The sequence below is a fragment of the Homarus americanus genome, unplaced genomic scaffold (assembly GCF_018991925.1).
Source record: "Homarus americanus isolate GMGI-L3 unplaced genomic scaffold, GMGI_Hamer_2.0 scaffold24260, whole genome shotgun sequence".
NCBI classification, from domain to species: Eukaryota; Metazoa; Arthropoda; class Malacostraca; order Decapoda; family Nephropidae; genus Homarus; species Homarus americanus.
Window position 1 is genome coordinate 2,136,287 of NW_024721079.1, and position 18,800 is coordinate 2,155,086.

The window sequence follows — 18,800 nt, forward strand, 5'->3', positions numbered from 1 at the left end:
ATGACTATTAATCATCAATGAGTGGAAAACCGTAAAAAAGGAAGCGTACCCTTAACTAAACTAGAAAATCGATATAGTAAATAAATTTAAACAAGGTGCAAAGTGGAGGTAAATAATGGAGGAGCATGGTTGAGGGACTATAGTGCATTTTCTCCCAGCTGAGATGAGATGCCCCACCCACTTCTCAAGAGTTACAGCCGATTGGCTGCTGCAAATCTCACCAATTTTGTCTTGAAGAAATGATGCATTTCCAATGGAGTTTATTCATATTCGTCGGGATGACCGTTTTTGACGAGAAAGATATTTAGCTAAATTATTATATAAAGATACATACAGCACATTCATTATTTCAAAAATAAGCAAAAAAATTATATTTGCATCTTTCTAATGTTATCTTTACATGTTATTTAATGATATATGAGAGGGAGAGAAGTTTGCAGATCATTACAAACATGTTTAGGGCCATACAAGTGATTGGGGATAGGTTATAATATTAAAAATTACATGGCAAGTGAAAATCTGGAAAAGAGTACTGTACGGTATTCGCATTTTTGCTCTTTCGCAGTAATATCAGGAACGTAACCCCTGCAAAAAACGATAGACCACTGTAGAAAATATAATAACGAGTTCCTTCTTTACCTTAAAACGGACATTTCATCTTTTGACACTCCCCACTTCTCCAATCACCCTTCTCCCATATGTTATCTCCCTAATTTCACACATATCTTACTATTAGTACTTTAAATAATTTTAAAGAACAGTACAGACATTTCCCAATTTACAGAAGTGTTCTGTTCCTGAAAAACCTTTCATTAATTCGAGAACATTTTCCCAATGCTGCGCATTATAAAGGCTAAAATACATTCCTACAAATAAATGCCATAAAACATGTTTTTAATTAAATATTATGTGTAAACAAAAATTATAAACCAATAAGAGAAATACATGCAGTACAGTATAGTAACATTTCTATACCTGAAATTACGAGAAATCGGATGAGATGTGAAACAGTGATCATTCATAAATACATTATTGTAGTAATACTGGACATTGATTTACATTCTAAAATTAAATAAAAGGAAAATTAAATTATCCAAAGTTTGCTCCTGATGAATTATGGTCATCCTAAATTTCCAGTGAATTGTTTACATAGCACAATTCCTGATGTCCGCCGGCTGCTGCTACACTCCCCTGAACCACATCATTTATATAGAAGTTAGGTGTTAATAAATCAATTGTTTAATTTCAAACCTGTTAATAACAAACTTATATATTATTATGATTAGGGAGTACAGTACTACTATACAGTACAGTGGTCCCTTGGTTAACGAACGCTTCGGTTAACGAATTACTTTCCATAAGAATCTTCAATTCGGTTAACGAACAAAAATTTGATTAACGAAATTCTTACGAAAACATGTCAAAATGTTTTGGCTTGCTCATCGGCTGGTAGGTTAGTCCGCCAATACAGTAATCTAATTCTGGGAACTAGTTTTTGGTGTGCCCATCAACCACTTTACTCACCCACCAACGCGTCTGTTTAAGTCTCTATTCAGTGGAGGAACATCTTGCTTGTGGGTCTTTTGAACAAAGAGTATTTTTACATTTTTACAGTACAATTATTGGTCATTCTGAAATTTATTTAACATATTGATAATATATAGTGCAGTGCAGTGTTGATTTAAATAAAATAATCTTTAATTACAGCTAGTGAACTTAAAATTTTAGTGGTGAAATTACTGTATTGAATCTAGCATGGGTCCAAAGAAATCTAGAAAGGCAATTTCAATTCAAGTGAAACAGGAAATCAATAAGAAACATGAAGAAGGCATTGGAACAAATGTGCTCAGTAAAGAATATGGCATGTTGGCATCAACTGTGTCAACAATTCTTTCGCAGAAAGACAAATTTAAAGAAGTGAAAGTGAGGGATAAATCTACTAGTGTTTAAAGGTAGATCATAAATTGCAGAAACAGAGGTGTTACTTCTTATTTGGATTAAGGAAAAACAAATGAAAGGAGATTCAATTTCTACTGAATTTATTTGTGAAAGAGCCAGGAAAATTTACGAACATTTGAAGGAAGAGCAACCTAATTCTTCTGAAACTGAGTTTAAAGAGTTTAGGGCCAGCAAGGGCCAGTTCGAGAAATTTAAGAAAAGAAGTGACATTTTTAGTGCTGTTAGGCATGGTGAAGCTGCCAGTGCAGATAAAGAAGGAGCAGCAAAATTTGTAGTGGAGTTCAAGGAACTGGTGGATGAAGAAAATTATCTTCCACAGCAAGTGTTCAGTGCGGATGAAACCGGGCTCTTCTGGAAGAAAATGCCCAAAAGAACATTCACCACCAGAGATGAATCCTCTTTACCGGGGCAAAAACCCATACAGGACCATTTCACTATATTGCTTGGTGCCAATGTTTCAGGGAATTTCCGACTGAAGCCTATGCTTGTCTACCACTCTGAAAACCCCAGAGTGTTCAAGCAACAAAAGGTGGTAAGAGGACAACTTGGAGTATATTAGAAGTCCAACCGTAAGGCATGGGTAACAAGACAGCTCTTTAATGAATGGGCTGTTGAGGTGTTTTGCCCTTCTGTGAAGAGCTACCTAACCACCAATAAACTCCCTTTAAAGGCTCTTCTCCTTCTGGATAATGCCCCTGGTCATGACCCTGAACTTGCCAGCACTTTGGAGGCTCGATTTGACCTTGTCAGTGTTGTTTTTGCCCCCCAACACTACATCAATTATGCAGCCAATGGACCAGAATGTAATCAGCAACTTCAAGAAGCTGTACACGAAGAAAATGTTCAGAAGGTGTCATCAGGCAACTTCCACTGATCCAACACTGGCACAGTTCTAGAAGACACAATACAACATCCTGGAGGCTGTAAAATTGATTGTGTCATCATGGCAAGAAGTCTCCATTCGATCCCTGAATTCTGCATGGAAAGCACTGTGGCCATCAGCAGTCCATGATTTTGAGGGAGTTGAGGAAGAAACAGAGTTGGACAAGGAGATTGTGTCCATTGGTCAGTCAATGGGACTCGAAGTGGAGGAAGATGATGTGGAAGAGCTTGTGATGTCTCATGAGCAGGAACTTACTCCTGAAGACTTGAAACAACTGGATGAGATGTTAGAAACAGACAGTGGTGAGGAGGAAAGGGAAAGTGATGACCAAATGTCTTCTTCCAATTTAAAAGATGTTGTTCACGACTGGGACATCTTCAGGTCAAGGCACCCTGATGTTATAAAAACAGAACCTATTTTGTGTACTGTTGAGGACAAAGTGGTCTCCTTCAAAAACCAGTTAATGATCAGGAGGAGAAATGCTCCACAACCAAAAATTGACAGTTTCTTTAAGAGGCAGCGGGAGAAAGATGCTACCCCTCAGCCTTCCACTTCAAAAAGGAGAGAGGATTTTCCTGTTGGAGAATCTGTCAGTCCAGAGGTTCCTGACATTATTATGGAAAGTGACTCGCCTTCCAAGAAGCAGTTAAGTGCTTCTCCTCCACCCCCACTTCCTTCTCTTCTCCCTTCTCCTCTTCCACCTCCCACTTCAAATTCACAGCATCATCAACCAGGAGCCTTCTAATTACACACCTCAAAGTAAGTGTACTTCATTGCATTTTTTTACTTTGTAATTTTCAGTGAGCTGGAATCAATAACCCAACATCCCATTGAAACAATGGATTCGGTTAACGGACGACCCTCTGGAACGAATTGTGTTCGCTAACCGAGGGACCACTGTACTCCGTATTTACCACCCTGCCATTTGAACCTGTTACCCCTCTGTGCTTTGCTGTTATCACTCATTTGGCAATAATTTTAAACACTTTTCAGGAACGCAACCCCATCATTAAACGAGGGATATCTGCATTTAATTTTAATTTCTTCCTATCACACACCCCAATAAAGTTACTTGCCAACCACTAAAATTTTTTGTCACTCCATCCATGAATATGCTGTACAGCCATGGCGATATAGCAAATCCCTAATGTAATATTTGTTATGCTACTGTGTTTCCCTTTCACAACAAAACCCCAAGATGGCTATCTGCTTTGCCCTCATACATACATTCCACTTCATATTTGGCTATGGCTACTATAAAGCAAAGTAGACCATACAAAGCCTTTTCTACATACCCATACACACTACTTTTATTTGCACTATTTCTTTTTTAATATGTACCCTACGAACAGCAGAGTAACTTATATGGACTCCTAAATTAGATTTATTTTCTCAAACAAATCTCATAAAAAAAGTACAGTGCACACAGTACTCTCAGGGCAACATACACATAATAAATTTCCATTAACAGCTTTATTTTTGTCGAGATACAGTTAACCCTCGATCAGCAGCTGAGGATCTCCCCTCCCCATTCAGTTGTATATGCAAAAATGAACACAACGTCCATAGATGGTGGCTGCTGTCCCTCCAGCTAACTTAACCTTTGATGGGTTAAACAAAACCAGTGCTATGATGTACACTGTCAATCCCTTCAATTTTGAAATATGCAATCATATATCATGGATAATGGCAGTTTGATAAGCTTTTGCTCTGCATTATACACAATGCTGCAGCACATTTCTAATTAATTTTGGATATATTCTTTACAAAATATTCCATTTAGTTACAGGGAAAGGCACACAATTACAGTATGTAATTTCATAGACCTTATAAAAAAAATTCTCTCCCTTCATAGCAAAGACATAACCAAAACGCAACGAGTTAAAAGAAGGATGGCCAAAATCCCAAAATAATACATAAAGGTACAGTACTGTCAAGTGTGTCAAATAATAAAATATATCGAATAACACGCTCTACAATAAAATACAGTACCTGCATATTCTATCTCAATACAACATTATTTATACTGTAATATATATAAAATGACAAAGGCAAGCAGCTCCAGGTTTCCATATAAATGTTATCAAGTGTCTTCACCCCATTCCTTACAAAATGGAAAACACCTGGTATGGCATTTATACCAACTGTTGCACAAAAATCAATTTATAATAAATTCTTAGTAAAAAACAATTAAATAAAAAATAACCCACACGGCCTGAAATCTTCACATTTATTCACTTTGCTTAACAGAGTACAGTATAATCTTCTGTAATATGATCATCTCCTTTCACTTTGTTAGTTTCATTTTACATTATTTCTAGTCTTTCCCATGGCATATATCAAGGACATGCAGGACTGTACAGGAACAATACTTCTAAATCTTAAACATTTTTATTATTGACTTTTCCAACACTCCATTTTCAACAAGCTTACCCTTTTCAACTCCTGGGACAGTTTCAGCAAAATAAGTACGTACATGTTTAGGAAACTTGACACCCTTTACAGTTTCTAAATGCTGTAATTAAAGTACTTTAAAAAATTTTGATATTGAGACGCTATAGCAAAGCAGGAAGCAAAGGCAATAACCTGGACTGTAAAAATGAGTTGTGATAAATGAGTTGAGTGAGATTAAATACAATAGATGTAATAGTGTATAGTGCAAGACTGAACATGGAGTGTATGGGTGTGTGACAAGAAGCTATAATTCCTCAGCTAGCAGGGTGTAGACCATTAAAAGGTAGCACAACCCCAGTATAAAAATCAGGCAGAATTTTAATAAAAACATTAATGTATATATAATTTTTGCAACTATGATCCTGGAAAAAATTAAAAGAAAAAAATGCTCAAGTTTTAATTTTAGAAAACATGCAAAAGAAAGGCAGTAGAAATAACTTTGGAAAGTGCGGATTCCTTATAATGCACATTTAATGCTTTGCTTCTACTTATGTCTGAAAGTGAATGTTGTTTTAACAAATAGATTAAATCAGATGAGAGTAAGCCATGACTTAGTACATTTATGCATGGGAGAATTTATGATACAAATTTTAAAAAGACAGTCATCTTAAACCCCCCACTATGTAAATATTAAAATTATAGCAAGTTTTTAACAAAGTGCCTCCTTACCACTTGTTACATCTTCACAAAAACTTCATTAAGGTTTCTTTAACAGTTTCAGTCATGTTCTAGAAACTAATGTCCTATAGATGGACAGTATTGGTTTCTAAATCTCTTAAACCCCCCCCCCCCTCACAATGATGTTGAAAAAAAAAAGACTCCTTAAGGTTATAGTTACTTTGTACCTTAAGACAGAATGGAGGCTGTCACTAATGCTACAGGAATAATGATGCATTATAAACCGAGCCAAGAAATAAGTTAGGTATATTTGTAAAGTACATATGGGGATGACCTCACTTAAGTTACTGCAATTATGAGCAACCTCTCAGTACTTGAAAGAGATTACCTCAGGTATTATGAGTAGTATATTGAACAAAGCTCATAAGGAGCGAGCAATTCCTTAATAAATGTTGTCCAAAGAGAGGGCAGCTTGCCCACTATCCATAATCATGTTCAAATACAAATATTAAATGAATTTATCAAGAAGTTACCAAAATATGACAAATAAAAATTATTACCACCAATGACCATGAATACAACACAAGGCATCTTGTATGAGCTTTTCTGTTCAAAAAACAGAAAGTAAGAGCCAATGAAAAAATGCTATCAATGTACTGTATATTGTAATCATAAGTGGTACCTGTCCTTTTCATATCTAAGCACTGATATGACCTTCTTATAAAACTCAATCAGAAGGAAGAAACGGATTCTTCACCCCTCGACTTTTTATAATTTCAAGGAAACGGTATGTCTCCCCAAAAGAAGAACAAGATATAAGTTAAAATTCTTAAAAGGTCTAATTTGGGATTGTCACATTACAGAACTAATCTCAACCCAACCTCAGACACCAATACTACAAAGTTGTCAGAGGTAGTACTGTACTGTATAGTAGATTAACAATACTGTAATTTGTAGTACATAAAAAAAGGGGCTGTAGAACATAATATGTCCGAAGCTATAAGTGTGACTTTGGACCTTCAATCTGAAATGTTGAGTGATGATGCAGTTTAACATTTTCATATCAAGTTTCATTGAAATTTTTAAATCAATACAAGTATTAGGATTTGGACATAGTCCTTACCTTCTGACCTTCAACTGTGACCTTAATCTGAAAAACTTGAATGAGGTGTCCTACAATTCATTTAATGAGGTATACATATTCATGTAAAGTTTAATAAATACGGCACAGTTGTGTGGATACTTGAGCTTGTTCTATACAATAACAAAAATTGAGATATCCAGGCAGATAGGAAACAGAAATTTTAATCTTTTCCATGGGAATATAAGAAATGTTTCAAGGATTACAATAATAAAATTTCTTCACGATAAAAAATTAAGAAGTACTGATAAATGCACCATTAAGCAAAATAAGAGGCGATTCATTGAAAAATAAGTTTCAATACAAAAAGAAATATACAGGAGATGAAATAAAATACACCATTACTGTAAGTACAGTCTCACCCAAAGGTTTGTTAACTCTCCCAACCAGCTATTGCTGCACTGCCTGCTTCAGATGCATGAACTTGGGTCTGTTACTTCAAACCTTTAGATTCATTCATATTGGTTTCATGTTCTGGTTCGTACAGAGACAGTTTCAAACATCTGAAGCAGGTAGTGCAGCAATAGCTGGCTGGGAGAGTTAACGAACTTTTGGGTGAGACTGTACAATGACATTCTACAATCCATAGTAAAAAATCTTGGTGACAAGGTCACAATAAAAAAAAAATTAATCAGTCAACAATATCAAATGCAAACAATCTATGTATGAACACACAAGACAGGGCAAATTTTGTTAAATAACCAAAGATCCAAAGTTGAGAAAAGTCACAACCACTCACAATCTTCATTTGCTGAACATTTCCAATTTTCTGGGTTTTTTGGTACTGCACCCTAAATAATTTTTAGCAAATGAATCATGGAATTAAGCAAAGGAATTTATAAATATTCTGCTTAATTCATTAAGAAAACAGATCAGAGCAGGACAACCACATTATGGGTACCAGGCAATGAAACTAACACAGTAGTCCAATGAATAATGGATTTGTAATTTATATGCAGTAATTTTTTGCACCACTAAGGTCAAGACTGAATTAGTGACCCTAAGCCTTTCGTAAGACTTTAAAGCATATCCTTCAACTACATCTGGGTTAAGGTCAGTCTTATCGGAATTCATTGAAATGTGCAATACTGTACTGTCAATCAATGAAAAAGATGTCGGAGATCCATCTACCGATTTTAAGAGGCATGGTGGATTTTTATCCAATTACATGGACTATGATTGGATAAGGTAAATAAAATCACCATGCACTTCAAATATTCTTAAATATACACTCACTAAAAAAATTATTCTGCACCTTTATGGGGTTATACAATATTACACAACAGACCAAAAAATCTGGTAACGCTCATCACGGCTTCTGTCGCAGCGATTGTTGTGAATGGTTTCAGAGCCAAGGGTGCAGAATATTTTTTTACCGAGTGTACTGTACATTAACCTGTAGCTGGAGAGTAATGCACAAACTGCCACTTGATGGTACTGAATTCACAGTTCAAGTGGAGTAAACTGACCAGGGCTGTTATACATACTTAACCTCAACTGAGCAACTGTGTGAAGGTTAGGGATACTGAGGTCAGATCCAGTCTGGTCTTTGATATGGTGCCACCCCCCAACACAGTCACAATCTAAAATGTGACTAGTGGTCTGGTAATTTTATGACTCAGCAGGAAATTAAAAATAAATGGAAGTTAAAAGTATTTCAAACATACCAGACAGAATGGGGACATTTTCTGTCACCATGGACAATCAGGAGACTACTATGGACAGAACCCACTTTCCAATGATCCATATCAAACAGGAGGCAATTAATACAAGAAACTTGCTGTATTAAGAAAGTATCCCAAAAGTATGGTCAAATGTTCAATAAATAGGAACATTATGAGACTTAAATGTGCACATTATAAAAAAAGAAGTTGTGTACAGATTAAGGATCGATAATATTATCCATTGTAAAATTTACTAGTTTTCCTGATGATGATTAATAAACCTTTCCCTCACAATGATATTAAAGAGAAAAGTAAGAAATTGGCGATGACCGTATTCTTTGCTTAAGATAGCATGAGCAACCTCGCTATGTACTGTAGATGTATAAAACAGTTCATCTGGCTGTACTGTCCAGTATATGGATAAATATCCACATCAAAATCAATGACCCATATGTTACAATGTAAAGCACTTTAGTGGTTTAATCCAAACACCAAAGACCAGCCTGCATAATAAAATTTACTGCTTTAAAACGAGTGTTCTTTCCATGGCCTCTTCACATAACCGCATAGGAATTCACCATGTAACTTGGGTTCAATTTCATCGGATAATCCAGTTGCACTGGATAAACTGACTTAAGCCATGAACTTGCATAGTGAGACATCTGGGCATCTTAAATCATTACAGGGTCACCATTTAACAACTTCTATGGAGTCTACAGAGGAATTCAATGGCAGTCAATAACTACCGTTCGTACTTATAAATTCAGTCAATAACTACCATACTAGTAATTTCAATCTTAAAGCAAATTTTAGGGTGGCAGCATGGCAAAAAAAAACAAGCAATCAACATCAAGTAAATAAAATGTATCATGTTTAAACTGAGCATATACAAATGGTGTTAAATAATATTTGCACATCATAAATCATAACAAATGGTTAGCTGATGGTATTCCATCAGCATTTTTTGTTACTGTAACATATACAGTACATTCTAAATTATCAAAGTCATTAATTTCAAAGTAAAATCTAAACCCCGTACACTATAAATTATCCAGGCCGTGAATATATTAGTAAAAACTAACTTCCCTTTTATTGTCCATAAAATATATCCAATAAGAAACATACAATTGTTAACACTTGCACATCTCACACAGGTACAATATATTGTTCGGCAGTAGATTCATACTGCATTAATGTGGCAGTTCTTCCTCTACCTAAAATTTGTAACACCAATGCCAGAACCTACAGACTACCTGATTGTATACTTGATAGAAATACTGTACATATAGCTGGCAAGGTAATTTATCCTAAATAATCAAAGTATAAGACAAACATTCCCAATTACAAAAAAATTAATAAAAAAACAGTTGCTAATATCCATTCCATTCATGGGCTTAAACCTAGATTTCATTTTAAAGTGATACAAATTAACTTAAACTCAACTCAAACTTCCCCAAACACCTTTGATTGCATTATCCCATTAATATTAGTGACAATTTCTTCCTATTATAATTTCAGACATGCCTTGTACATTCAATTAATGACTCTCATTGATTTTTAAGCTACATACTGTACAGTACAACAAGTTTAAAAGATAAAATGTATCACTCCTTTATGAATAGACACCACACCACCTACCTTATAATTCTGCAACTGGGCAGCAGAAGCTGCTGCAGCAGAGGCTGGAGTGACATATGGAGGAGGGTACTGGGGTGATACACCAGGACCTGCAACAACTTGATGGCTCAGGCTCTCCACATAGGATGGTGGTGCACCTGTGGCAATCATTGGTGCATAGCTCACATTTGGTGCTGCAGCACCATACGGTGAGGCAGGTGGTGGTCCTGTTATATGGAATGACATGAAAGTTAACAGGTTAAGTTCCCCTAAACAAAAAAATAATGCATAATCTTATGCATTACAGTACATATAACTTAAAATTACATTAAATCTTAGGAGATTAATTCTAGGCACTAAAGAGTACCATTTAAAAATTCACTTAATACGCTTAAAACTGAAACTGTACAAAATACTGTATAAACAGATTGGATAAATGGTTTGGTAGATATAATAAAATGACAATTACTAAAGTGTGCTAGATAACGAAGCTCTTACTGTATTTAAAAAGTTTCTATACTATATTGTCCTGTACTGTACAGTAATAACGTAATTTTCAATTTTATAATACTTTTGGATACCTGGTTTGTGTATATAATATCCTAATACAGTAGTACAGCACTGTACAGAACAAGTAATTCATTATTCAACACTTTCAGTTTGTTCCAACCTATTTAAAGGAAGGGAATGAAGTAAAAATGTAAAATCTCGGGTTAGAATTACAAAAAAAATAAGTAAATAAAATAAAAAGATAACTGAAAACTTTGGTAAAAAATTGAGGGGTTACAAAAAATTACAAAAAATATAAGATAAATACTGTTTTCACTAAGTAAAATTACTCTGCAGACCAATATATTTGTTGACAGAATCCAGTGCTGTAAGGGTAACAAGAAAGTACAGCAAGTCATCAATTTACATCAATTTTATTAGGAAATTAGGCAACAATTTTCTAAACCAATCATGTGTTTAGGGCATGAACAAGAGAGATCATACTGGTCAAAGTCCTGCAAAATAATGGAAAAATTTAGGTTAAATTCCATTTTCAGGTTTCCCATGGACTGTGCACAGAGTATTTAAAAAAAAAATTGAAAGAATTTGAGATAAGAACCAGCATAGCACTAGCTGTGAATAGCTATGGTACCCAATCTCCTTTGTCAAGAGAAATACTGTAGAAAAACTTTTTTTACAGCTATCGAGGATCAGAACAACTCGCCCCAGGAAGATAAGTGTGTTTCTATATTACTAACCAATGAATATTACAATGTTGAAGTGATCTATCAGCCTCAGATAGTCCAAGGACAGTGCAATACTTGTTATATAATTCAACACATTTTACATTTTATTCTTGCTAATTCAGAAAATATCCAAACCTATAAAATGTACCTGTCTGGAAATAAGCATCTGGTGGCTTAGTTGGTTACCTATGGTCAAATCAATTTACTGTTTACTGTTTGTAGTTTGTGTCCTCCCTCAGTTTAGATACATTGGTTTTATAGCTGCACGCCCTATGTACACTGTATATACATACAAAGGTAGTCCTCGACTTACGACCTACTCGACATACGACCATCCGGACACACGACCGCTTCCGTCGTACCAAAAATTTTTCAAATTTGGTACGTATTTTCCAGTACTGAAAAGTTTCCGTCCCGTACGAGAGCGTGGCGTGGGCTGGGCCCCCTCGTAGTGTACAGCGTCTACACCATAGCGCATTCAGTTGGTGTTTGGCTGTCATTGTTGTCGGTAGTGATTGCGCTGTGTACTGACAATATTTTCGGTTCTAATTCCCTTTAAAATGACTGGCAAGCGTAAAAGTGAGAGTTCTGGTGGTGTTCAGAAGAAACAAATGGCAGAGGCATTTGCTACTATTATTAAAGGGATGTAAATGTTTGATGAAATGGATCAAAATGTTGAGCGTTTTGCAAAAGTAGACAGAATGATCCAAGATGCACTTGCTTGCTACAGGGATATTTACAATGAAAAGAAAAGGCAAACTGTGCAGTCTAAATTGGACATATGTTTTAAGGAGTCCCCCCACTGCTGTCTCCTCACGCCCCACCAGTGCTGCATCTTCACTCCCTAAAGATGATCCAATAGCTTAAACAAGCAAGTATGTTAGCCTGTCTGAAGAAAGTGACATTGATGATCCACCCAGCCTTGTCTCCTCCTCTGCTTCATTCAATTAATGTAGTCTCCATGTTTAATTAAAAAATTATTGGGGTCAAGTGTGCATTCAGGTGACTACATTAAAGGTAAGTGCACAGTAACACTGTATTCATTCTTCATTATTGATTACTTTTACTGTACTGTATTTCATTTTAGATTTTCTATGTATTATTTTTTGCATTTTCGACTTCCGGCCAATTCGACTGTGACCTGGATTTGGGTCCTTAACCCCGTCATAAGTAGGACTGCCAGTACATGTGTTGCCTATATACATGCTGAACTATATACTTATACCTACATTGTCTACATACCAGTACATCTGAACCAATTGTATACTTGTAAGAATTATTTTAAACCGAATAAATATCAATACATACAGTATACGCACAGTGCTGTAATTAAAACAACAACAGAAATACCATGACAACGTCGCCATGAGCTGAGCGTTTGAAGCTGCGACTAACCGCTGAATCTGCTTCAGTTGCACAAGTTTGACCACTCGGGGAGTACAGGTATCCCCGATTTATGCCCATCTGTTTTAAGATAATCCACGATAATGTTAATTAGGTTTTAAAACCCTCCCACAATATACGTTAGGCAAAATCCACATTAATGACAGTCATTATTAGGCTAAACTCACTGACACTGAATGTAAACACCGGGAAAGCACTTTTCTCCCTTCACTTGTCAAATCCAAGACAGCCGATACGCGCAGAAACGGCTTTTCCATCCTCTGCGCAACTTCACCTACCCATACGCAGTCTCAAAGCCACCATGTGAACTACAGTCCTGCACTTTGTTTCAATATGATCACATCTGCCATTGCAAAACATTGTGAATGCTGATACTTTGTCGTTATTGGCAAAAGGAAAACAATATCGTTCAGATTTTGCTGTTTTGGTGATGAGTGTAACTCTGTAACTCTGAAAATAGCTAGCAAGCATCCTGCTGACTCTTTTGTATCAGTACAAGGGTATTTGCAACGGAAAAGTCTTAGAATTGTCTAAACTATTGTTTGCAATGATAAAATTCCTGAGATTCAGTTAGTGGAAACAAATGCAACAATAACTTTTATAGTAGTTTTCCGATTTTCAACTCACAATATCTCGATTATGGGTAAATGCGCCATAGTGTCATAGAAGAAAATCATTTTGTTTTTGTCTAAAATTATCATGAGAAAAAATAAACAAGTAAATAAATAATTATGTCCTACTATAAATTAAACAAAATCTACATATAGTAGTACAAGATTATCTTTCAGATACAGTACCCTGTACTGTAGTTTAGTGTACATAGTAGCCTCTTCACAAAAAAGATAAACAAAGACTATATTATTTCTTATTATACAGTAATGGACAATGTCCAAGAATCTGGGCACTGACTCTTATACACCTTCTTTAATATATGACTGAAAATGATACAGTACAGCAAACCTAACCTCACCAAAACACAGTAACACCTCTGTTAATGAATCCTGAAGGAGAAAAAAGAAAACACATTGCTAAGTGCAGACAACAACAAAGTGGCTTCCCAGAGTCTTGACAATGAAGTTATTGTCTGACTGCCGAGCGAGGTTTCATGCAATGGAGGTTCTGTAAGAGCATGATCCCAATTGAGAAAGATGCTGCACAGTGAAGTGAGCAAGGGAGTCCACCCTTGATGCTTTCCTTAAGAAGCCTCCCCACCCATAGCCTCAACAAAAACATCCAGGAATCCTGCCTTCAGATAAACTGAAGATACACCCCCCCCCCCCAAAACTCATTACACCTGAAGATTAACCACCCCAGTGTTAACCTAACACCCCAGCTTGGCAAGTTAGGGGCAATAATTTTTAAGATGGTTAGGTGCATGAACCAACAACTTTGACATTTTCTAAAGATAAAAGTCAAAGTTTACAAGGGAAAATATCTAGCAATAACAAATTAATGGCATACAGTACACTGTACTGTATTTTACAAAATATAAGACACACAGGCACAACTCCCATTTCAGCAGAATCTTTGTTCCCAGAATTCTCCATTACCTGGATTTTTTTAAGCATCCCGAGAAATTCTGGAAAAATCTCTCCCTGACGGACATTTGAACAAATTACTGTTATACAGCATTATGTGCCAACACATGTTGAGCATGTATGGGTGGGTGGGCAAGCTCAGAGTGCTTGTGAGCTATGATTGGCGACTTCTGTCATGTGATTGCATGGGATGCCTATGATTGGCCTTATGTATCTCACAGCCCATCTCCTCAAACTTAGCTCATTGTCTGCAGTCACTGTACAAGCATATTCACTCGATCACTGCCGAGTTTGCATATGACGTGTTGTGCAATACAGTACTGGTCCAGGATATAATCAGCCATGAATATCGTTAAAGCAGTGTCACGACGTAAAACGAGATTACAGTTACATATATTATACAGTACACATTTATTTAAGTGTGCAAGTACCAATGTACAGATTTGTCCATAGAATGGAGTGTGTATACCTACTGTAGGCTAGTGTGTACACTACAGTGCATTTACAATCCCTCCTTCATGGAAGGAGAGGAGAGTGACAGCACCAGTTTCTACAGTAAATGGAACAGGACAAAGCAGGCCATCCTGTATCACAAGCTCAAGACAACAGCTTCCGCTGGCGGGTACAGTAAAGTACGTATAGTGTACATTTTGTTTAGTATTTACAATATATTGTACAGTATGTGTACAGTAGTGTTTACATAATTAAATACACTTCTGAACAGCTGTGTCTGTAAAACTGGAGTTCGACATGGAAACATTAACCAACACCCGGAAAAACTCTTGAGGATGAAAATATGTCTTGATAAGTGATACATTACCTGGAAATCTCTCAAACCCAGAACTCGGCACCAAATATTCCAGCTATCCAGCTATCGGGGAGATTAGTGTACAGTACTCGTATCTAGCAGTACTCAATGGTTCAAGCCTGTTAAAATTAACAAAGTGGTTATTTGTCAAGTTATGAACCTTTAATTATTTCCACTATTTGTCCAGTATTCATTTTTGTTGGTCAAGTTTGATAACAATGATGTCCTAGATTACTGAATTTGGTCAATTGCAAACACGGTTTGGTTTTGGTTAGGTTAGGCTTGCAAGAGACAGAATTTAGTATTTTAAGTTCAGCATCATCAATCAGAATGAATCCTAGAAAGATAGTGGAAGATAGTAAAGGTACATGACTGGATAAATAAGCACAGCATATAACTGGAAGAACGTGCATATTGTAGATGGGTACCCATACTAACTCTAGAGCTTGGGTAATAAGGGTACCGTAAAATTATCGTTTCGGTTACCCACCTATTCTGAACTTCACCTAACCTAACCCCAACTGGTAAAAATCGGTCACAGCACTGTTTCTCAGATGCAACGTAACCAAACCTACTAAAATTCACTGGATGACCGAAACGGTAATAATACCTTAATAAGTTGGGTATGGTACCCTGCATTCACAAGATTTAAGTCATGTTTATGGTATTTATGTTAAACTGGTAATGTTCCAGCAAATAAAAAAAGTACAGTACTGTACAATACCCGAGGTCTCCAGTAATCTTTAGTGAAATGTAACTTTCAAGAAAACTATACCTATCACAACCTAGCTTTCCCTTTTAATTATTTTCTCGAAAACAATACAGGCAGAAAATGACTGGAAACTAGAAACCTACAGTACTGGGCAAAAATATACTAAGAACATAACATCATTGAGGTTTAAAATTATTACAGTATTAGCAGGAGTACCAGGCTACAGAAGCTGGTACGTTAAATAGGCGAGGTACTGTCCTTGCCTACCCAGGCATTCCGTAAAATGGAACTCTACCTTCACCCAAATTAATTTTAATTTACCAAACTTAAACTGCTAGTAGGCTATGGACTCAAATCCTTTCACAATTAATATATATATATATATATATATATATATATATATATATATATATATATATATATATATATATATATATATATATATATATATATATGGGTTAAGCAAGCATGAACCTTTAAGGTTAAAAAACTATAGAATATATTACTTAGCAGTTCATTTGTCAACATTGTGCACAATTAAGTACACTACTGTAATGATTTTCCTTATCTCTGAAGTGCTGAAAGTACATGTATTAAGCAAACTCAGTTATCCTTTCTATGGTCATTCACCCCAATGTGTATTCTCTCAACTAAAACAATTTGAATCCTATACATTAAAATGTATATGAAAACCCTTTACAATACAAACCATGCTCAAAAGAGAAGTACAGTACCCTAAACTGGACCTTAAACAAAATTTCATATAATCTTAACAAAAATTGAATCAATAAGATCCGAAGTTCAAGATGCTCACTAAATAAACGGAAAATAAATAAAGGTATATGACATCTGTACAAGAAATGGCAACTAAATACTTCAAAATCAATCACATTACCATCCTAAACAATTATTTTTCTTATTTCCACAGCATATTTTTATTACGTACGTTAATATAATGATATTAGTGAAGATCCTGTTAAAAAAATCGAAGTAATAATGTGGCACCCATCTCCTTAACCTTTACCTATCATACACTTGAACTTCTTCACCAAATTGTTTTGCGGTATTTCAGGGGTTGGGTGTTGTCCTAATACTGTCTAACCTCTTTAAATCAGCCAATATGGGTACATTAAAGTCAACATTTTACATAATATCAAGAAAATTCTACACCGGCAAAGAAATTGTGTGTGGTGTGGAGGTTCAGGTGGTTCTGCCTCCCTCCCCGCTTGCTGAATACATAATGCATTAGCTTTGCCGGGGAACAGACATTAATTTGGTATTATTCATACCTCCCGGCACTATTTCGTTATTTCTGGTATAAAATACATAAAACAAGGTTAAATTAGAGAAACTATCGCCATTTTGAAAGCACACGGTGAATATCAAATCATCGCGGACTGCTATAAGCAAGGCAAACAAAAACACCAAGAGCGTCTCAAACTGTTATTTCTATCATTTCCAGACAAATCCCGTTCCCCGATCGTCCTTACGGTAATAACAGATACACTAGGTATTATAGAATGTATAGGGAAACAAAACAGAGTCTTACTTACCTCGCTTGTCCGACATTTTAAGTAAGAGATGGGGAAACAGCTTCGTGTACTGGTACCGTGGGAATGACTTGTTATCTGTGTCGCTATGGAGGCCACTGTGAGAGAAAACATCCCACACAGAAAACGGTTACCTCAATACAGTTTTATAGGAAACTTATCTAATTATCATAGCCGCTCAAATATATTTTTAAAGCTATAATAATAACAAGAATGTGATAATACGAAAGGGAAATTCATGATCTAAAATGTACATGAATTGTTGAGTCATACATAAAACGCAACCCCGACAAAGTTCACAAGTGAAACCGTCCATTTTTGTTTTTCACAAGGGCTGATTACAACTGTTCGTCCCATGGGTTCAGGATTGTATAAGAAAAAGCTGCTCTGTATTCCTTGTCTAGACTGAACTTTGGTGACAGAGCTGCTGTATTCCAAGATCTGGTCTAAGCCCAAAAGTCTAGCTTGATATGATTAAGATTTTTTTAACGGTGGATTCTGTATCAAATAGAGCTGTTCAGTAGTTCAGTCGGTTTGTCATAACTGCAACTGCAGGTTCCCTAATCTGGTACTCCTCCGATTAGTTCATATTATTTTTTCGTGGACAATACTATTATTTCCTTAAAAAAAATATAGCGTTACTATGAATTCCTTACTGAGACCCTTTCCATGTTACTGTACAAGAAATACTTCTTTAAGTTTTGATTCTTATTCATTGTGATTCGCCTCATTTTTATTACTTTTACTTTTGCTTTTACTTTTATCCTCTTCGCCACTGATCGGCTCGTTAGCCGCTTGGGCGATCGGTCACGTCTCTGATTGTAGGTTCCTAAACGATGGGTTCATCAATACAAAAGGTTCCTTACTAAAACCATTACAGTGTGTTCTAGGCTGTCCTATTTGGATCTGTTTTGTTTTGTGAAATCATTCTTGAACATCAAATGATGTTTCATATGGAATTACTCCTTTGCGTTTCTCTGTATGTTGTTGGGGGTCCTCGGAGAGGAACTGAAAATTAGGGTAAGATACTAAAATAGCTGGGAGGACGTTGAATATGCCGATGGGGAGTAATGTATCATCTATGATTAGAGGAACACAGGGAATGTAAAGGTGCACATGTTGAATGTACACGGGGAGCATTTGACACTGCAGGTGAGCACTGGAAATGGAAGTGTAGGAGGAACTTAGGATATAGAACACTGAAAGTGTAGGGAGCA

At 36.0% G+C, this 18,800-nt stretch overlaps 1 protein-coding gene across 4 annotated transcripts in view; it reads right to left on the reverse strand.

Moving 5' to 3' along the window:
• The window catches only part of LOC121861425 (DAZ-associated protein 2-like), a 64,391-nt gene extending 46,677 nt beyond the window's left edge, over window positions 1-17,714 (reverse strand). For all 4 annotated transcript variants that reach the window (XM_042359145.1, XM_042359144.1, XM_042359143.1 and 1 more), the window contains exons 1-2: window positions 17,587-17,714; window positions 10,358-10,563 (exon numbers count right to left, since the gene is read on the reverse strand). In XM_042359145.1, coding sequence (XP_042215079.1) covers window positions 10,358-10,563; window positions 17,587-17,602 — 222 coding nt within the window. In that variant the 5' untranslated portion in view covers window positions 17,603-17,714. The remainder of the gene's footprint in view (window positions 1-10,357; window positions 10,564-17,586) is intronic.
• Window positions 17,715-18,800: the final 1,086 nt, after the last annotated feature.